The 22,216-nt window shown below is 40.4% G+C and overlaps 1 protein-coding gene and 1 long non-coding RNA gene across 7 annotated transcripts in view; one reads left to right on the top strand and one right to left on the bottom strand.

Annotated features, from left to right (window-relative positions):
- The first annotated feature begins 6,962 nt into the window (after window positions 1–6,962).
- LOC145529491 (uncharacterized) lies at window positions 6,963–21,376 on the top strand. The gene is made up of 5 exons (XR_014071282.1): window positions 6,963–9,022; window positions 12,265–12,365; window positions 16,085–16,288; window positions 18,376–18,467; window positions 21,088–21,376. It is a non-coding gene; the product is annotated as an uncharacterized LOC145529491 (long non-coding RNA).
- SLAIN1 (SLAIN motif family member 1) overlaps window positions 7,899–22,216 on the bottom strand; it is a 52,215-nt gene continuing 37,897 nt past the window's right edge. For 5 of the 6 annotated variants that reach the window (XM_081550044.1, XM_081550045.1, XM_081550046.1 and 2 more), the window contains 5 exons: window positions 21,075–21,224; window positions 18,420–18,764; window positions 13,695–13,850; window positions 10,303–10,585; window positions 7,899–8,992 (listed from right to left, as the gene is read on the bottom strand). In XM_081550044.1, the coding sequence (XP_081406170.1) occupies window positions 8,917–8,992; window positions 10,303–10,585; window positions 13,695–13,850; window positions 18,420–18,764; window positions 21,075–21,224 (1,010 nt within the window). In that variant the 3' untranslated portion in view covers window positions 7,899–8,916. The remainder of the gene's footprint in view (window positions 8,993–10,302; window positions 10,586–13,694; window positions 13,851–18,419; window positions 18,765–21,074; window positions 21,225–22,216) is intronic. The other variant, XM_081550048.1, reaches the window with a different exon arrangement.

The raw sequence follows: 22,216 nt of genomic DNA, 5'->3' as shown, positions 1-22,216 counted from the left end.
TTTGCTCAAACTGATATTCACTGAGCCGGTGATACCATCTAACCAAGTCATCCTCTGTCATTCCCTTCTCCTCCTGCCTTCAAACTTTCCCAGCATCAGGGTCTTTTCCAGTGAGTCGGCTCTTCACATAAGGTGGCCAACGTATTGGAGCTTCAGCATCAGTCCTTCCAGAATATTCAGAGTTGATTGCCTCTGGGGAAAGTCAAATGAATAGGTCTGTCCTTAGTAGCCCAGCTATTAGTGCAGGAATGGAGCCCTTCTGTGCCACTGACTTAACTGTCAAGCAGTGAGAGATGAGGAAAATGACATCAGAGTGAGAAAGCGGTAACCTGCGGCATGCCCACATCACAGCAACACACTTGTGATAGCTTCTCATCAGGGAGGCTGTGGAGAGCGGACCACAGCCCCCACTCACCTCTCATCATTGGACATGACATTCACCGAAATGGCCCTGCCAAGCCCATGTATTAAATTGGCTTAGCTCTGGTTAAAGTCTTTTCTAGTAAGGGACCAAGCCCTGCCTGTCTTACCTTCTCCACGTCTCCCATGTCTTTCTCTTCCCTATCCACTGTCAGCCAGGCAAGTACAGTCATCTCTGTGGTGGATGTGGATGCGGTGGTCTGACGCGGGTGGCTCCCTCCACTGCAGAGGACAGCTGAAACTGTCATCCCTCAGACTTTCTTGCTGCGAGGATTCCAGATGCAGCCAAGGGTCCACTGGTCAGATGCTCTTGCAAGCGTGTAATTACCCTGGGTGTGTGCATGCTCTGTCGTGTCTGACTCTATTGCTGTTCAGTCACTAAGTCATGTCTGACTCTTTGTGACCCCATGGACTATAGACCTCTAGGCTCCTCTATCTGTGGAATTTTCCAAGCATGAAATACTGGAGTGGGTTGCCAATTTCCTACTCTAGGGGGGATCTTCCCAACCCAGGGATCTAACACTCATCTCTTGTGTCTCCTGGGTTGGCAAATGGACTCTTTACCAAACATCTGACGTTCTGTGGGCAAACATGGAGGCACTGGCTTTATTCTGTGGCAACATCAGCAGGAGTCCCTTATCTGATCAGTGCTTTCATGGGTGGGACAGGTGGGTGCATGGTCTGTCTGCTTTTTGTTGCTGTAGGTCTGGAGGGCACGGTGATGAAGCCTGAATGCAGCGTGTCCTGGTCCCTGGACCAGAGCATGGGCAGTGCATTAGCGGAGCCAAGGATTCCAGGGCAACTTCCAACTCCATCTGCCCCATCTCTGGTACCATTAGCCTGTCTCCTGGTCTGCAATGTGGGGTGAGGAGCTGTTCTCAGAGGCCCACCTGTCTTTCCAGTGATCTTATAGGCATTCATTTCCTCCATCAAATTCCTTCTGCTTCAAAACAGCTAGTCTGTGGCCCAGGCTGCACAGAGTCCAGGCTGACGCCGTCTTAGACGGCACTCTTGCCTTCCAGTCTTCTCTCGGCAAGAGTTGGCTCCCTTTTGTACTCTGCATGGGTTCCAAGTCCCCCTAAATTAGCCCCTGCCCACGCCTTCAGCTGAGTCTTTTCCAGCACTCCCCTGCACCCAGCAGGCTGCTGAATGGAACAGCTCACCAGATTGACCAAGCATTTTAGCATCTGTTCTTGGCACATGCCATTTCCCTGCTCACGTACTGCCCCCTCCACAAGGAATGACCACCCCACTTTGTGCTCACTTCCACACTTGGCTCGCTGTAGTCCTTTCTCCATATAAAATGAGTTTTTAACTTCACATTTGTTCAAGTTACTTTTTGGTTAAAAGCCAGATTTCACATCTGAGCTCTGACACCCAATAGCTCTGTGACAATTGTTTAACTTCTCCAATAGATAATAGAAAGATATACAGCATATGAGCTCATGTATATGGGGACTCTAAACAGGAACAACAAAAACAAACACCTGAATACAGATGACAAACTGCTGATTCCCAGAGGCAGGGGGTGGAGAGTAGGTAAAAATGGGTGAAGAGGGTCAAAAAGTATCCATTTTCAGGTATAAAATAAATCCTAGGGATGTAGAAAAACAAAATAAAGTGGGGATGCTAATAGAGGTTTCCCCGGAGGCTTCGCCTAACTAGAGGCTTCCCCGGTGGCTCAGCAGTAAAGAATCCATCTGCAATGCAGGAGATGTGAGAGACTCGGGTTGAATCCCTGGGTCAGGAAGATCCCCTGGAGGAGGAAATGGCAACCCACTCCAATATTCTTGCCTGAGAAATCCCATGGACAGAAGAGCCTGGAGGGCTACTGTCTATGAGGTTGAAAGAGTTATACACAACTGAGTGACTGAACACGCACACACTCAATAGTATTTACGTCAGTGGATGTTTTAACGGTGCTTTCTTAGGTTTGTTATGCCTATTTGGCATCCGTTCATCACAGGGTCACACTATCAGCCAAGTGTTGACCTCTCTCCTGAGAGCGCAGACTGGCTGCTCCAAGGCCAGGTCCCCAACCCCTTCTTATCCCCTTCTCACACACCAAACCATTACTCCCCCAACCTCATCATCCCAGGGCCAAGTACTAGGCGACTAGAAACACCTTATAGCAACCGCCCCACCCCTGCCCCTGAACTATTCAGCTCAGCCTGTTCTAGACTATTTACTCTGCTTTGCTACTCTTTCTTGCAGAGAAAGCTAGAGACTCCAGCCTAGGCTTCCACCTCCTGACCACAGCCTGGCTCTGCGTGACCTGCCCCTTCCTCTCTGGAAATGTGAGTCATAAAAGTGGATCAACCTCCTGATGTCATCACTCAGTCACTTCCACAAATTAAAATCGCACAGGTGTAATTTTAGAACAATCAAACTGTGTGAAGATTAAATTAGGAGAAACTTCCAAAGAGCTTCGTGCAGTGCCTGGCACATAGGAAGAACAGTATGAGTGTTAGTGTTACTATTAATAAATTGCTTCCCATTGAACTTGGAGTAAAATTCAAAGTCCTTCCTTACTTGAGGTTCCACCAGCTCATGCTCCTGCCTCTCTCTCCAGCCAGAGCTGGCTTTGTGGGTCTGGGATCTGTGCAGCGGCACGTAGCCTGCTGCTCAGAAGGGCCCCATGGTTGGTTTAATGCTGGACTGCTGCCATCCTGTCTTTCTTGGTATGTTTTCACACTGTTCATCGTGAACTGGGCCCACAAAGCACAGAGCCACTTGGGCCACTAAGGTCTAGCCCCACCAACGTTTCTTTGGCTCTGTATACACTCCCAATTTTTCATCTTTACCAGAAATAACCTTCCCGTTTGTCTTCATTTGATGAATTCATATGCATCCTCAGCTTAAATCTCCTCTTCTCAGAAAGGCCTTTCTGGAGCATCCTTGCCTCCACTCCTCCCATCCCCTGTTATTCTGTATCTTAGCTCCTTGCTTGTTCCTTTATAGGAAAGACATGGTATTTGTTAGATTTGAATTTGTCCTACTAGAATCAAGAGTGTCACTTCCATGAAGCTAGAGACCACAACTGACTTGTTGGCTGGGATACCCTGGGAGCCTCTTAGAACAAAACCTGACAGCCTCAGGGATTTGTTGGCTGAGTGAACTCAGAACCTGCTTTAAGATCAAATTGCTGACCTTACAAAAGCTATCATTCCTTTGGTCCGGTCACCATTCTTTTCTCTAAATATCTTTTATCATAAAGTGTTGCATTGTTTACATGGCTAAGTCTGATTTCTCTGAATGTTAGGGAGTCCCCAAAATCTAAATATTGTCTCTTCTCCCTAGTCTTTGGCTGAATCATGAATTTCACATACAATTTAAGGATTAGATGTAAGGTGATTTGGGGGTCCTTTTGTTACCTAGGAGGATGATAAAGGTAAATTATTATTTGATAGGTTAAGAGCACAAATTGTCATTTTGGGGATTAACCACTAAAAGAAGAGCAAAAGAGGATTAGGGTATAATTTTCAAACAAATAGGAGACAAAGGTAGAAAGAAAAAACAATCTAAAGGAAGACAAAAATGGGAGAGAAGGGATAGATTTAACAAACAAAACTCATAAGAAGGTAATAGATTTCTATCTAAATATGTCAGTAATATTTTATATACAATGGCCTAAATGATCAAGTTCAAGGACGAAGACTTTCATTATAAGTTTCAAAAAATACTGAACTGTATGCTGTTTAACCTAATAATAAAAGTTTGAAAGCAAAGCTTTAAAAATATGTATCATACAAACACTAAAAGAAATATGTAGCTATTTAAGATCTGAAAAATAGATTTTAAGACATTAAAAAAAAAAGATAAAGAAGACTAGTTCAAAGATAACAGGTTCACTTTGCCAGGAAGATGAAAGATACTAAATATGTACACACCAAATCATGTGGCATAAGAAGACAGACAGCAAAATCTGACAGAACTATAAAGAGTATACAGATAATCCACCGATAAATTAAGAGGTTTAATCATGCTTTTAGAAGTAGAAAAAACACATCAGATTTTAAAAACATGACTTGACTGGACTCCAGGCCCCAGTGACTTTACCACTAAGATTTATCACATATGTAAAGGAGAAATAACTTCAATATTAAGTAAATCCTCCCAGCTACAAAAACACAAAGAACTCCCCAATTCATTTTATGAGACTAACACCATCTTCATTCCAAAACTTAATAGGGACAATTTGAGAAAGAAAAAGTATAGAACAATTTTATTCCAAAAATTGGACAAAACTTCTAAATATTAGTAAGTCAAATTAATCTATTTTAAAAAAGAATAATGCATTATGACCAAGTTGGATTTAACTCAATAATCAAGGTTGATTCAACATTAGAAAAATCCATCATCAAGTCATCATATTAATAGATTAAATGAGATAATCACAAAGCCAATGCTCTGTGACAACCTAGAGGGGTGGGCTGGGGAGGGAATTGGGAGGGAGGTTTGAAAGGAAGAGGATGTGTGTATCCCTGTGGCAGATTCATGGTGTTATATAGCAGAAACCATTATAAAATTGTAAACTAATTATCCTCCAATTAAAAATAAATTAAAAAAAAATGAGAATCACATTTTAATAGATGCATGAAGTTTGTTAAAATTCACATTCTTTTATGATAAACAGCTCTTAGCAAATTTGAAACCTAATGGTAAAACCAGAAAGCTTTTCAATTAGCAGAAAGATGGGTGTCTGTTATCATTTATATGTAATACTTCATTGAAGATCATAGGCAAGATATAGGATAGGAAAGAAAGAAATCTAGCATTCATACATTTGACTGTGTATATGAAGAGTCTAAATATAAATTAACATAACTTACATACATTTAAGGTGGTTGAATAAAACATTTGAAACCAACCATCACAAATGAAATTTTTAAAATATCGTAAGTATAACATTGCATAAAAAAGTATCACATACCTAGAAATTAATCTTGCAAAAGGCATTTCAGTCCTCTGGGGAGAACCTGCACATTTTTATTGAGAGCAATTAAAGAATACCTCAGTCCATAAAAGAAGAGGTAGAACATATTTGAGGATTTTAAAATTCAATATGTAAACAGTCAATTTCCTACATATTGAATTATAATTTCAATGCAATCCCATCAAAATTCCAACAGGGTGTTTTTCTGGATAGTTTATTTAAAAATACATATGGAAATGCAAAGGAACAAGAATATCCATGACACTCTTGAAGGAAACGATAGCAAAACTACTCTAGTTAGCAAAACATATGTATAAAGCTATTTTGTGCTTAGCTGCTCAGTCATGTCATACTCTTTGCAGCCCCACTGACTGTAGCCCACCAGGCTCCTCTGTCCATGGAGTTCTCCAGGCAAGAACACTGGGGTGTGTTGCCATTTCCTTCTCCAGGGGATCTTCCCAACCCAGGGATTGAACCTGTGTCTCTTGCATTGGCAGGCGGATTCTTTACCACAGAGCCCTGATGGAAGCCTGTTATGTAGCAATAGCTAGCTAGTACAGATGTCAGCTGGGCTAGATTGGCTGAGTTCACTCAGCACCACAGTTCCCTTCTGTGTTGGAGAACTGAGCTTCTCAGGACCCCTTTCCCTGTGTGACTTCTGGTTTATCACCCAGTGTGAGGACTGCACAGGAGATAAAGGGTATCCATGAGCTCAGCCAGAGGGCCACGGTTTCCAAACCTTCCCCACCCACAACTTCCTCATCTCTGTTGGAGGAACTCCATCCTTCTAGTGGCCAGCCCAAACACCTGGAGTTTTTCCTTCGGTTTCTAACAGTACATCCAATCCACAAAGAAATCCTGAGAGCTAGTTTTAAAAGGTAGCCTGAATCTGACCATTTTATCTCCTTTACTGCTATCCTGCTGGCCTAGCTCCTCATCATCTCTCTTGTCTAGATCGAACAGTTCATCTTTATGCATCTCCATTTCTTAGTCTGTTCCTACCAAATATGAGTGATACTTTAAAAGAGTCAAATCATGAACACTGCTGCTCAAAACCATGAACAGCTCCCATTCCAGAGTCGAGTCAAAGCCTAGTTGTGGCCCACATGCCCTCCACAGGCCTTTCCCTGTCTCCTTTCTGACCTCATCCCTATTGCTTCCCTTGTGTTCCTTCTGCCTGAGGCCACACTGGCCTCTCTGCTCTTCCTCAGACATCCCAGACAGATGTACACTGTCCTAAGCCTTCACCTAGGTGGCTTCCTTCTTTCCAGCAGCTCTTCTCAAAGGTGGCTCTTCAAACCACCTAGAGTGCCGAGTCAATAGGTCTGCGGTGAGCTTAAAGATCTGCATTTCAAGTAAGTTTCCAAGAGATGCTGATTCTAATGCTGCTGGTGTGGGGACCATGTTTTAAGAAGCTGTACCCTAGGGCCTCTATTGATGTAATACATCAAATTCTCTTCTATGTATCTAGAATAAACATTCTATACCACCCTAGGGAGAATTGCGAAAATAACCACTAACATCGTTTTGTGTTCAGTAGAATTCCAGGTGAAGGAGGCTGTGAAATAGCTTTAGGGCTGACCCTCCATCTCTCAGTCTTTGTTCAGGTGTCAACTTCTTAGTGAGATCTACCCAGATGACCCCACTTAATAGTGTGATCTCTCCCCATCTCCATTCTCTCAACTCCCCTTACATTCATCTCCTTTTCTTTTTTTGCCATAGCACTGAAGACCTAATGTGTTCCAATTTACTTACTTGTATGTGGTTTAGTATCTCTCTCCTAACTGGAATGTAAATTCCAAGGTGCAGGGATCTTTGGTTTTTATTCCAAGGGCTGAACAGACTCCTTTGAATATAAATGAAATATTTGATTTGCAAATGAGTTGAATTCTTTCATCTTCTCAGCAGAATATAAACTCATTTTTTATTAAATGTACTGACTTGACTACGTATGTTCATAGGAAGAGCACAGTAGTGGTAAAAACAGACTTCTGAGATCAGATACACCTGGATTCAAAAGTCAGCTTCAATGTTTTTCTCCATGGAACTATGTAGGAAGGCACACTTTTTAAAAACAAAAATCTCAAATAACTTCAGAAAAACTCTATTTTAAAACTTCGTATTAAAACCTTTACCTAACCGTCCCATAGCACCTTCTGGCAAAAAGTTTTCCAATATATAGCAAATAAAGTGTAGACTAATAACATCTTGCTGTTTTAGGGACACTGAGAAAGTACTTCAAGTTCAACCCCTATAAAATATTGGCATCGCCACTGACAGTATTCATCCAGGAATGGGTTTCTGGTTCTGTGGGTTCTAGTGACCTTCCTACATGGGACCCAAACCCCACTACAAAACTAAAATCTAATATCTCCTATCCCAAGTATTGGAGAGAAACAGTTGTTTACAAATGTGATACTCTGCCTGCTCACTTTAGGTCTGACCAACCTGTACAAGAGCATCGCAACACTTTCACGATTGTGGTGAAATGTAGGTGTGGGGTTGGTATCATTTATGCTGCACATTCATGCGTGACCTGATATTGCTGAAATAGTCTTTATTTCTGAACATTCCAAAACAGTGGTGTACACAGTAACAAATATTAAGTCATATCCCATAAGAAAGCATTCATTAGTGCAAATGGATTTTGTAAAAGGTCTATCAAAAAGATTTATTTGCTTTAAAATGCATTCATTTCCAGAAGCATTGTTAGTAAAACGTTACAGTTTCATCCTCTGTAAAAGTATTGAAAATCAATTGTGGTACAGTAGCAAACATTGCAGGTATTAGGTGCAATGAGCTCGTGATGCCATTATAAATATGAAAGCGAGGAATGACAATAAATTAACAATGAAAACAACAAGACCCATTTCACACTGCTGTCTGGCTGTCTCCTTGCAATTCTTCAGCTTACATTGTGCTCATTCAACAGAAAATTATGTCTCAATTGTGTGATGGAGTTTTGCTGATATATCCCTAGAGCTAAAAAAATAGTACCTTACCACAAAAATATTTTTATGGCACAAAATTTAAGTTGTTCCATAGTGGTTCACATAGGTGTAAAAAGAAATAGGCACAAAAAATAAAATTCCTGTAAACTATAAAAAAGTAAATTTCAAAGCATACGTTATATAACCTAGTTGTAAATATGCAATGTATTAAAATACAGAATATGTAATGGGAAGATGTTTAGAACACATAAGTAAATCAAACAGGTTAAAAAAAAATAAAACAAAAACCTCAGACGGCACAGAAAGCATTATGGATACACCTCAATTCTCTCAGAAAGGATTCAGGTACGTTATCAGTTCTACAAAAACTCCCTAGCTCTAAGTGTCCCAATACTGCAACTGGGGATCTGTGAGCGCTGCAGTATCTCAGGCAAATATTTAAGTGCAATAATTAGTCTCTGGTGATTGGTCCATTGACAAACAATGCAGTAAATGTGTTAAAATGCAGATGGGAAAGAATATCCTGACACCCGCTGTTACCCAGCCAGCTGGGTAACACGACCCTCATTTCCAGTTCTTTCCCACTCCTCAAGGGCACAGAAAACTGCATCAGTAGCAACCATCTCTCCAGTTTCCATCCCTCAGCGTGCTGAGTGAAGACAGAGGCTTTGGAGGCTGAAGGAAACTGTGAAGGGATTAAAAAAGGAAATGGCTTGTAAGTAACCCCACAAGTCGCGTCACTCTCTCTGATCTCCCCGTCCCCACCCCAGCAGTGACAGCGTGCTGGCACTTTCCCATGTGTGCCTGTGGTTCCGGCCGTCAACATGCCCATCTGCAGGAAAACCCAGTTCTCAGCACGTTGCCACGAGTGTTGTATGTGCACAGGCAGATGTGCAACATAAGTGGAAAATGACCAATATCCTTAAGTGTATTAAGAGCATTTTAAAATCAGAGAAAGATAAACATGATAGAAAAATGGCCTGAAAATATCAGTGGTTGCTTCACTGAAAATTTCTTCATGTAATTCTATTTGTATTCACTCTTACAAATCATCAAGAGATTTGCCTATTATGTTGGCAGCGAATTTTTAAAAAGTGTTGAAACCAATGTTTGCCTAAGTTTGGGGAACCAGACCCTCTATCTGGCAATGACAGCCTTTCCAGGAGATTAGTTTGAAGACAGACATCGAAGGATAAATGTACTGTCCACAGTTAACATATATGCATCAAACAATGTGATTCTATTCAGTCATGAATGAAACACAACCCTGCATTGAACTAACACGCACAAAAGTGATTTCTATCTCGATAGTAAGATTATTTACTTTTGTTTTGCAATAGTTTCTGAATTTGCTTTTGATCTGAGCACCTATTATGCATCAGAAAATAAAAACTATACATACATAATGCATAAATAAAGAAAAATTTCTTGTTCCCACATCATTTGCAAACTGTCACCATGGTTCCCCCTCCCTCTCCTCCTTTAAATACTAATTCCTTGTAAGACTTGTATGTATTTACTGTCTCCATTGTCACATCATCTAATTTGTCAACTCACTTTTATGGAATTGTTTTTAACCATAAAACATTCCAGCAGATCCACTTCAGAAAGGGCATAATATGACTGTGAGCTCATTGAATATGTGCCCGGCAAGCAATGTGGAATTTAAAAAATTCTACCTGGAACATACCAAAGTTTCCAACATAAGCTAATAAAGCCCCAACTAAATATCACTAAGATGCTGTTTAAATCATGACTGTGGGAGAAGGGGGTGTTGTGTACATGCCTAACATCATTTGTGCCCATTCCGATTAAAAAAAAAAAAAAAAAGATTGAAAAATATTGAATCCAGAGCCAGGAGGTCACGAGTCAGGCCAGAAGGGGCAGAGTAACTGACCAGGCTTAGACAGAGGAAACGTCAGGGTGGTGCCTGGAGCAGTTTCTAACTGCAGACCACGAACAGGGCTACAAGGAAGAACGGACCAAGGCTCTCACCTTCTGACAGGCTGTGCAATTTTGCTTCGAGGAAGGTTACTCCCATTTATTGCCAGTGAAGGTCTTGGAAGTGCGCTGCGGCCCATGATGCCGGAAGCTGCAGCTTTGGTGGGGGTGGGGATCCCTGTGTTGGAGTATAACTGTAAGCTGCTGGACGAGGGCACGTTGCTGCTGCCCTGGACGGTCGGGCTCACGTAGGCCGTGGCTTTAAGGGGCTGCCGCACTGATGCTGGGAAATGTCCCACGCTGTGGATCCTGTGCTGGAGCTGTCCTGGGGACGGAACTAGGAGGACAAAGAACATGTGCACGTTTACCACCGTCTGCACACGTGTTGTGTTCAAAGACGCTGATGCGGTCTGAAAGGGTTTTAAATGTCCATATAAAGGTATCTACATACTGGGCCAGGCTTCTTCTGAAACACAATATACATAAGTGTTATCGTTTAGCAGCTAAGTTGTGCTAATCCAACTCTTTGCAACCCCATGGACTGTAGCACGCCAGGCTAAAGGCACCTAAACGTTAAGCCTGGAGGGAAATGAAATTGTGACATGCACACACTCATGTAACCATATCCACATCAAGACAGCAAACACTGCCGGTGCTTCAGCAGCTTCTCACATACCCTCTCCCAGTCAACACCCCCCCCAAGTGACTGCTACTTTCACTTTTATCACCACAGATTTGTTATTCCTATTTTGAACTTCATGTAAATGGAATTACAGAGTATGTTTTCTTCCTTGACTGGCTTCTTTGACTCAACATTATGTTTTTGAGATTTATCCATATATTTGCATTGCTGTGTGGTATTCCACGGAATGTACATTAAAATCCATTCTCCTGATGATGCAAAGCTTGGTTACTTCTAAGTCTGGGGTTTTATGAACATTCTTGAATATGCGTTGGTGTTCAGATGTATTATATTACACGTGTATTCCAAATTTATAACTATTAGGATAAATGAAGTTAGCAAAGCTGCTGAACAGAACATCAAATTAGAAAAAAATCAGTTGTATTTCTAAATTATCAGTGAACTAAAACTTGAAAAAAATACTACTTATAAAAGCATTTTTAAGATAAAATACTTAGGAGTAAACTGAACTATAGCTGTATTAAACCTCTATACAGGAAGCGACAAAGCTTTGACAGATAAGATCTAAGTAAATGAGGGAATATTCCATGTTAATGAATTAGAAAACTAATATTGTTAAGATACCAATTCTAAAATTTATCTACAGATTAAATGAAATTTCAAAAAGTGTATCATTTGAAATGAAACTCCAGAAGAGTTATTTCAGGAAGGCAGTCCTGTTAGTCCCATTAACTCTCCTACACACAAGATAATAACTACATTGAGTTTAAAAAGAAATAATAGAGAGAAACTAGTCAAGATTAACAGACACAATCCTAATTTTACAAATGAGAAAATAAAGATCAGAAAGGATACATAGTTTCCCATGAATTTATGACTAAGAAAAGATCCAGACTCAAGCTGTCGACTGCAAACCTCATGTCTTCCTTCTGTATCATGCCGCCTCTCCAACTTTCTCTGTTCACTTTGTTCACGCCAGAAGGCACACCAGTCCAGAACTAGCTCTTCATGATACACACACACAATATTTATATGCACACATGATGTTTACATACACTCACGATGTATGAAGGATATTCGCTTAGGGATGAAAGTCAATGAGAACAGAGTCAAGTTCATGACTGACCTTCTCTTACACATTAACACTCAAGTTTTTTTGTTTTCTCTCATTATTATGCTTGATTTACACAACAATGATTTTTCTATTTTCTTCACTTCTTTATGTTTATTAATTGCAATTCTTCTATAAAGAAGAATTTCCCCTTTTCCCCATTTATTTATTCAATTAAGTATGAACCTATGATTATTTATTTTAATCTATGGGTTATAATCTTTTAATATAATTATTTATTCTGTGGCTCAATCTGTCGCAGGTTTGGTCTCTGGTAGTTTCATCAAGCTGTTTCCTGTATTCTTTTGACGTGCGCTCATCATTTTTTCATCACTTCCATCAAGACTTTCCATTGTTTGTAGGGTATGTTCTATTTTGGGTTACGTACATTTTTCTGGCACTCACACCGTGCTACTGATCCACACTGAATTAGAGTTCACAAACATTCCTAATCATTACCCTATTTGCTACTGTCACTACTGTATTTTCCCCTTCTATGTCTACACTATTAACTTTTATTCTTAAGCACAGAACTTTTATCTCAGTTAAACTTCATAATGATGTATTTGGCCATCTGTCCTGACCTCCTGACATAAAATTAGAGAGCAGTCCTCAGTCTCCCACCATTAGTTCCTAGGCTATCTTCTGTGTCTTTATACAAGCCTTTAATTCAAATATTAACAGATGCAGCCCTAAGATCCAGCCCTATAGCTTTCATTTATACATTCATTCAAGCATCTCCTGAGAGCTCAAAGTGCCCAGCAGCAAGTCAGGTGCTGGGGACAGAAAATCCAATGAACTATGGTCCACGCCCAGGGGAAGCCAGGAAGCTCGTATGGAAGATAAACACAATGACAGTAAAGTGTGGCACACTGGATGACACAGGTGGCAACCAAAAGCCTGACCCATTCTCAACGTGTTTTGGAGGCACCCGGGGAACTCCATCAGGGCACCAAGGAGTCTGCTGGGTGGAAACGTAAGACCTGGTTGACGGCGCTTGGCCACACACTTGGCCTTCCAGGTCTGGGCATATCAATACTGGGCCTGTGGCCTTCAATCTGCCTCCCAGGGGTCAGTCTTGGACTTAACCCCGACTACCCATATAGGCAGCATGAGCGGAGGGCAGGGAACCTGGAGCCAAGACATCCTCACACAAAGTGAGAACACAAAAACACTGGATTGTACTCTCACCACGCTGCTCATCACTGGGCAAAACATACAGAGGATGAAAGACTGTGGGGCAGACTGCAACGAAGCAGGTAAATCCTACTCTTCAGTCACACGAAAACAGAACTTCATCTGCCCCAGGAAAGCTATGGACTGATGCAAAACAAGACCACAGTAAGAGCTGGACAGAATAGCTCTGCTTTGATCTGAGTAAACATATCAAGTGCACAGCCAGAAAGATGCAGGCCTGCACAGAGAATATTTTTGTATGATGAGCAGAGAGATCAATCACCACTCAGGGGCTTCTACTTCTGTCCTTGGGTATAAAGGCTAACATATAATTTGCTGATTATTAACTGGTGACACAGGCACCGGTGAAAATACTACTTATGGTGAAATACAAAATAAAAGTCACAAGGAGGAAAGTTTCCTGTAGTGTTCAGAGAACGAAAAATGAAATAGTAAGATATTTTCTTAATGGTGTTACAACTAATTAAAAATTACCAAAAAAACTGTCATACTTACTACAAGACTGTATCCTTGAAATTCCATTTGCAGCTCCATGCAAGCTTGAGTCAAAACTCTGACTATTCCGCACGGTGACTGGAGAACTCCCATTGCTACTAACACTGGTTGTACTTGGCATCCGAGCTAGGTTAGGCATACTTCTTCGGAGCTTGTCTAGAAAAGTATTTTATTGTGTTAAAAAAAAAAATCACTACTTTTATGCTGATTAAGACACTAGCTTTCGAAAATAAATACAAAGAGAAATCAGATTTTGTTCACTGTCAAACAGAAATTATCATGTGTGTCATGAACTCTAAGAAGCTAACTGATTACCCCTGGTATAGGGAGACACTTAACATCTTCAGAAAGGCTCCACCAAAACAGACGGCTAAGGAAAGCATTTGTTCTATAAAAAAAAAAAGGAGGGATTAGCTAGTCAATTAGCTGTCTGTTCTTAAGACAAAATTACATCGAAATGAAGTTAGACAATAAATTTACAGCCATTAACATAAAAAAAAAACCTAGATATTGTTACGTTAGTTTAAAAAAAAAAAACACCTAGAGGTGTCAAACCAACAATTACTGAACCTTTTGCTAGCACATCAAAAAGGAAGAAATTCTTAAAATTCTAACTTGAGATGTTTTGAGATAGCCACTCATCACATCTACATGATCACATTAACTTCTGGAAAGTTTTAAGGGTCGTGAGTATGCCACCAAACCTTTGGAGACTTCAAACACTTCCCTTTCTTTTTCCTTGCTGAATACACCTTCTACCATTAAGAGGCAGCAGAGAGTAAGCCACACACAGACCTCGGTGAATCTTAATTCAGCCACGAAGCCACTTAGCATGTATGCACACACAAGACTGTAGCTCTGCAATATAGACAGTTTTCTCTTTATTAATACCCCTGCCCGCCAAACTAATGTATATATATCAGGTCATTCAAGCTCAGAAAACAAATATATTTGAATACTAAGCAAAAATCCATTCAAGGACAAACCTGATTCCTTTTTCTCCCCTTCACACACACACAGCTCCATCTACATCACTTAGATCCCTGAAGTCACTTAATCTAAAAAGGGGCGTAATCTTCCAAGTTTCACCTCCCTTCTTCCTCCTCAACTCCAAGTCCTGTCAATTCTGCCTCGTAAATATTTAACGCATCTCCCTCTACCACCTAGCACAGACCTCATTATCTGTCATCCACATTTTCACAAAATCCTCTTAATGGGTTTCTGCGCACCCTGTCTGTTCCTCCCCACCTTCCATATAGCTGGTGACTTCCAGCCACTTCCTAAAACCCTCCAATCACTCCCCTTACCCTTCCTCTGAAAGCCCAAGCTCCTGGGCTGAGCAAAGACCCTTCCAAGGTGTGGTCCCCGCAGACCTCTCTACCCTCACCTCCTGCTGCCCCTGCCTCACAGCCTGCTCGCCAACCAGAGTGAACCACAGAGTTTCCAAATACTTCACACGTTCCTGCATCCATGAGCATGCTGGTCCTTCCTCTTGGACACCATTCCTCACTTTGTGAAATGAATGAATGAATGCATATTTATGCTATACAGTGGGCTTCCCTTATGGTTCAGCTGGTAAAGAATCTGCCTGCAAATGTGGGAGACCTGGGTTCGATCCCCGTGTTGTGAAGATCCCTGGAGAAGGGAACGGCTACCCACTCCCCATTCTGACCTGAAAAATTCCATGGACTGTATAGTGCATGGGGTCACAAAGAGTCAGACATGACTGAGCAACTTTCACTCACTCATGGTATATAGTGTGTTAGACAGGCGAGTTTTCAACTCTCAATGGGGTTATAGTCTAGACCATTGTTTCTCAATCTTTTCTTTTATTATCCATCTTTAGGGATCCATTAAGGAATAAAGGCAGCAGCCAGTTACCCACCAAACATCTAAATCTAGCCTTCCCGTCAATACAGGTTCTCAGGCTAACAATACCATGTCGCTGATCACCCTCCTCCCCCGCCAAATCCTAAAAATTACAGTTAGCAAATGTTCTATAAGATTTAATCATTTATCATACCTAGCAAACTACTCCAAATACAATAGTCCCTCCCTTTCTTATCAGCAGGTGATATTACATTTCAAGACCCTTGGGAATGCCTGAATCCATCAATAGTATTAATATATAGTACTGAACTTTATAAAGCTTCCCTGGTGGCTCAGATGGTAAAGTATATGCCTGCAGTGCAGGAGACCCAGATTCAATCCCTGGGTTGGGAAGATCCCCTGGAGAAGGGAATGGCAACCCACTCCAGTATTCTTGCCTAGCGAATCCCATGGACAGAGGAGTCTGGCGGGCTATAGTCATGGAGTCGCAAAGAGGCAGACACAACTGAGTGACTAACACACACACTGAACCTCATACATAGGATGTTTCTCCTACACAGGTACTGACGGGCAGGTAGTATACAGAGCCTGGATACATCCGACAGAGGGATGACTGTGTCCCAACCGGGACACGGCAGGAAGGCACAAGGTTTCCTCATAGTGCTCAGGACAACGCACACTTGAAAACTCACAGCTGTGTATTCCTGGAATTTTCCATTTAACATTTTCAGACTGCAGATGACCATGGGTAACCGAAGCCCCAGGTAAGGAGGGACTACAGTGTACTCCTTTTAATCCCATGAACCCCAGAAATATTCCAAGGACTCTGAAGAGCCATCCCTTTTGAACCCAGGCAGTGTAGGAGCTATGGAAATAGTTAAGTATTAACACACATTTCTGTTTTATTTTTTATTAAATTAGATCAGTAATATAACAATTATTTTTTTCCATCTATATTATTTTAATGACTTAGAAAAATAATTGATAGTTTCAAAGTTACAACTCTTATTCTACAATTTTGTTTAAATAATACTGTGGTAACAAATGAAAGTTCAGATATCTGAGCCATATTAATAAAAGTTAAAAAAAAAGTGGAGATGAGGATACAACCTTTACTTTTTAGCACTTTTAACTTTTTCAGCAATTTTTGTTCCAGGTGAAACAGTCATCATTTCATTGGCTCCTTATAACAAACTTAGGTTAAAGGATTACATGTTACATGAAGGAGAACATATACCAGATGACTTGATGTCCAACTATACCTGAGTTTTCTAAGAAAGGGATGTTATTTTTCTACATTTTGTAACCAAATGAATGAAAACTCAGAGACATGGCAAGACAGGGAAGGGTGTAAGTGGTAGGCCAGGCTGGCAACTCAGCATCTACCAGCTTTCAGAGCTTACGTGCTCAGCCATCAAGTTGATTAGCCAGAAGTTCAATCTAGAGAACTGCTGTTATCTTCCATTTCCTTTGCATGTGGAGAACAGCCCTTTTAGAGAAATAAAACTACACAGATACTAGGCTGGGATGTTTCCACTTTCCTAATAGGAACCATCGTAACACAGGTTTAGGTAAACCTAATCCTTTTCATAATGGTGTTGAATGTAAGTTAACACCACATTTCTAAGGGAGAACAATGATCCCACTGACAATACTAATCAAGATGCAGAGGGAGCATCTGCTGGACAGGCAGGATGTGACAAAAAAAAAAAAAAACCCTTCATGGGAACAACTCGCAGTTTTAATGATCCGGTAGTTACTGTCTTTGATATTGTGAGCGGTAGTCACTTTACCTGCCACTGTTTTCTTTTATATTTGAAATCTGAAAGTATTAAACAGAGGTAAGTTCTAACTATTAAACCTTAAATATGTTCAAATGATCTCTCAATTAGCATGAACTGAGTACAGAGGAAGAGAAAGTAAAAATTTAGTACATGCTAGCAGGTAATGACTAGTACAATTTGTATCTGCCCTTGCAATACCTTTAAATAACTTGCTTAACTGATCATTTCTGGGCCCAGGTGTGAGAAATGGTGCTATATAATAATACAAAAATATTAGTTTATAAATATGGTTTATTTCTCCATACGCTACAGGATTTGTGTGTGAGGGTCGGACTGATCATTATTGTAAAAACATACCAGGATAAAATATCACATGATTATTCTCCATATAGTTCTTGGAAGTCATGATCTATAACTCCTGGGAGTGGGGAAGGAAGATAAATGATGAAGAGGGAGGTAGAAAAAAAAAAGACAAAAGAGAATAACATATATTCCAGCCCTCTGTGTTGACATCAGGACACATCAACTTGCTGTTACCACACACAACCTCAGCCTCCATATCCACACTGCTGTGCAGACCTTAACTCTAGATGTCAAGAAGTCAGGGGAAAGACACACCCCAACATCCCATCCCCTAGGTCTCCACATGCACGAGCAGCATCCTCGCCAAGCACCGTCGTCCAGGCTCACCATCCATTGCTCTGTGCCAGAGGCAGGTGGGGAGAGATGCGGGGTTTCGAGAAAGACAAGGGAGGATGCAGCTCTGTGCCTCCAACTCCATGAAGCTCTTCCATGAGCCCCTCAACTCCCGCAACCCTGCCACACTATACTTCTACCAGGCACAACATAAAGATGCTTCCCATTTCTGACTCCACTTGTTACATCACAGAGGTTTCCTTGAAGCTGTAAATCTCTAAGTCTGGGACACGTAATCAGAAGCTGATCAGTTAGAGACTTAAGTGTACACCAACTGAACTGGTAAGGTCTTAAGGCTATACTTAAGTTCACCTCGGAAACATTTACCCATTATTTATACTGACCTTAAAACCCATTTCTTGGCCACATAGGACAGATCTAAGCACATCAGATACCAAAGCGGCATACAACCTACCTCCTCCGTTGGTCCTATTTGGCTGCTGATCTGGAGTCTGGACTTGAGGTGAATAATACTGTTGTTGCTGGTAATTGTTCGAAGGAAAATACTGGGAACTGGGGCTCCTCCTACACTCTCGAATGCTGGAGAAAGTCTGTGAATGGGGTATTCCTCTTTGGAAAGGGGAACATCTTGGAAGACGGGGCTGAGGTGGTGGCAAATGATCAAATTCCTCCTCGTCCTCCAGGCTGAATCGATCATATTCTTGATCACTACATGTCCCTTTTTTTCCTGAACTCAGTGACACACTGGAACTGTGTCTTGACACAGATGCTGAAGTAGAAGCATAATCTTGCCTGAGACCTGTAAGAACGACAGGAAATACTATTACCTTAGGAGGCATTTCAGTTTGGCTTAATTATTGAGTTCTAGTTCATCAAATATTGCAAGAAAATTCATACCAAGCACATGATTCAAATGGAGACCCACTGTCTTGCTCTTAGTTTATTAAAACCCAAGAAAATAGACACACTTACCTACCAAACAGACAGCTAATACTAGACTATCCTGTTTTAGGGAAAGAAAAAAAAAAAAACCTACCCTAATTCCAGGGATGATTAAATTCATGACTCCAGTTCATCATCAATCAGTGTCTGTCAATATCCCTAAGCAATTCCTGATGAAATCTGGAGAGATGCTTAGGAAGGCTGCTTAGGAAAACCTATTCATCATCATTAGAAGCAGTTAACTGGGAGTTAGACAATTCAAAGAATCAACTCGCTTCCCAGGTAGGAGCTCCTTCTGCTCCCTACCCCAGCTTTCAAAGTCAAAGGAAAGTTCAAAACCTAAGGCACAATATTTTCTTAACCAGGTCACTTCTCTTGTTCTTTTTGTTACTAATAGTACCTTTTTCAAAGCATGCTGACACTTCAAAACTTCAGTAGTTTGGGGTCATCCTCAATGACAGTCATCGAAAAATAGTCAACCTGCAAGTCTCTACTTATTTATCTCATTGCCAACTCACAACTTTTTTTAAAGTGGTCTGTGCCTGACTACTTAACTTCTGAGGCTGACATCTCATGTCTCAGCTATCTATTTTTTAGAAAGAGTCACTGTCAGTTTACTGTTATAAAATATAAAATAATCACTTTTCCTCTCAAAATATTATCTTATTTAATCATGCACAAGCAATACAGTGTTTCTCATAGTAGCCTTGCCCAATTCTAAAAGCAGGAAATTGTTTTGCTCAAATGATACGTGGCTATTTCTATTTATGTTGGCCTGAGAAGCTAACTCCAAAATAAGCTTAGCCCAGTTCTGTGATCTACATCTTTTGCTTTTTGATACCATTAATACCATGGAAGTCGTTCACTCTTAGATTACTTGCGGTAACTTTACTGCATAACCATTTCCAATTATCCCCTAAACTGTCCCATTTCTAACTATCTCCTCTTCCATAATTATCTATCTTGAAAAGTGTATGTTTTTTATTGAAATATAGTTAACTTACAATGTTTTGTTAATTTCTGCTGCATGGCAAAGTGATTCAGTTATACATGCATATATACATTCTTTTTCATATTCTTTTCCATTATGGTTCATCTCAGGATACTGAGATAGTTCCCTTTGCTATATAGCAGGACCTTGTTGTTTATCCACTCTATATATATAAAAAAGTTTGCATCTGAGAAGGCATTTTTAGCTGAATTTTTATTAAGATAACTGCACACTCACAAGTGGTTCTTGGGAATAATAGAGATTTTTCCTGCCCACTTTCCCTTGATGGTATCATTGTGCAAAATCATAGAATAAAAGGACAACTAAAATACTGGCAATTATACAAACCCATGTGATTTAGATTTTCCCAGTATTATTTATATTTATGTACATGTGTTGGTATTAAATTCTATACAATTTTATCACCTGTAGATACCACCACAGTCAAAAATGCTACAGTTCTCCAAATCCCTCATGCTGCCCTCTTATAACCACGCCCACCTCCTTCCTAAGAGCCCACACCATGTCCCTAAGCCCAACAGCAACTACTATGCCATCCATTTCTAAAATATCATTCCAAAATGTTAGCTAAAGCAAACTATACAGTATGCAACCTGGGGCATCTTTTTCACTCAGCATAATTCCCTGGAGATTCACCCAAGATGGTACGTCTATCAGAATTTCTTCTGTTTTCTTGCTGAGTAATACTCCACAGTATAGAGGTACCCCAGCTTGACTGACCACTTATTACTGAAGGACATCAGAGATCATTCTGGTTTTTAGCTATTATTATAAATAAAGCTGCTATGAACATTCATGTACATGTTTTTGTGTCTTTGAACACAGGTTTCCATCATTCTAGGGTAAATGCCCAAGAATACGATGTGCTGGGCCTTATAGAAATGGCAGATTCTCTAAGAAACTGGCAAACTGTTTCCACAGTGGCTATACTGGCAATGTTTTTACATCCACGTATTTTGGCTGGAGTATATCTTAATACTTTACAATGGTCATGAGACTGAGAAGCACTTAATTGCTCCACCTCCAGAGTAGGATGGTATAAGAGAAAGAATAGAACTGTTTGCCCATTACCTGGGGGAGAAATGCCTGAAATCTTAGATTTCAAGTAGAAACCTCCAGTTTAAGACATTTTCTAGTTTAAAAAGAGGAACATACTTTCTTCTTGCAGACGAGCCATGATCTGAACATCTGTGAGGTCCTGTAACTTGTATCCCATGGCGATAGAATCATCTTCCAGCTCAGAAGTACTCAGCTCACTGTCTATGGATGACTGAGGACTGAGAGGGGAGCCTCTGGATGTGTAACCTAAAAACGAGGAAACGTGTTTGTTATTTACTCTAAAGAACTGATTATCTGTATGTGTTTTACAGTTCATACATCAACAGTCAGCAAATCAAGGCATTCTCCAATCAAAGGACATAGAGTGGCTGATGGATATATTAAAAAAAAAAAAAAAAGACTCCTCTGTATTTTTCCTGTTTTCATAAGTCGCCAAAAAATGACCAGCACACCACTGTGACAAGACAATATGCATGTTTTCACAGGTTTGTAATTCATATACACAAAACCACTCATTTTCTGTTTTTTTCCAACTGAGTTTTCATAGTTCAAAAAACCACTCTCTGCTGTACAATACAAAAAAACTATCAAGAAGGTAGATTTCAGTGGATTTCACATTTCGTGTTTTTTTAACCACCATAAGACAAGAAAAATCAATAATGCTAAACCTGCATCCCATTAGCTTAAGTATATACCCACAGGCATTAAGATGCACATGCTGTACACTTCCAAATAATAATGAGACATGCTTGTCGCTGGTAATAATGGATTATATATTTTAAAATAAATTTCAATCTGGTACATTTTTTAAACAGGTGCAAACAGCAGTGCCATACATGGATAAGAATATCACACATAAAAGGCACACGTCCACACAAAATTACACACAAAACCTTCATAAAGCTTTATCACTCTATCTGTGATGATAGAGTCATTATAGGAGACTAGGAGTCACTCATGAAAGTAAGTAGTGACTTGAGATAAGACAATCAAGGAAGAAAGGACCCAAGAGAGAAAATTATAAGAATGGAATCACACCAGTGCTCAGACAATGAAGGAAATGTTGAGATGGCCATCACATAAAAGGCTACTATTGACTATTCTTTCTACATAACCCTGACTTAAAAAGCAATCCAAAACTTTTTAAAACAAGATATAAAAGTCTTATAATCGTCAACCATAATGAAAGTACCTCTATTTTGTTTGACATTTCATGTTAAAAGCACATTTGGAAATAC

This window comes from Giraffa tippelskirchi, chromosome 12 (genome assembly GCF_054371585.1).
Source record: "Giraffa tippelskirchi isolate mGirTip1 chromosome 12, T2T-mGirTip1v1.2.pri, whole genome shotgun sequence".
Lineage (NCBI taxonomy): Eukaryota > Metazoa > Chordata > Mammalia > Artiodactyla > Giraffidae > Giraffa > Giraffa tippelskirchi.
Note: the sequence above shows the minus strand (reverse complement) of the source record. Positions and strands in the feature narration are given on the sequence as shown.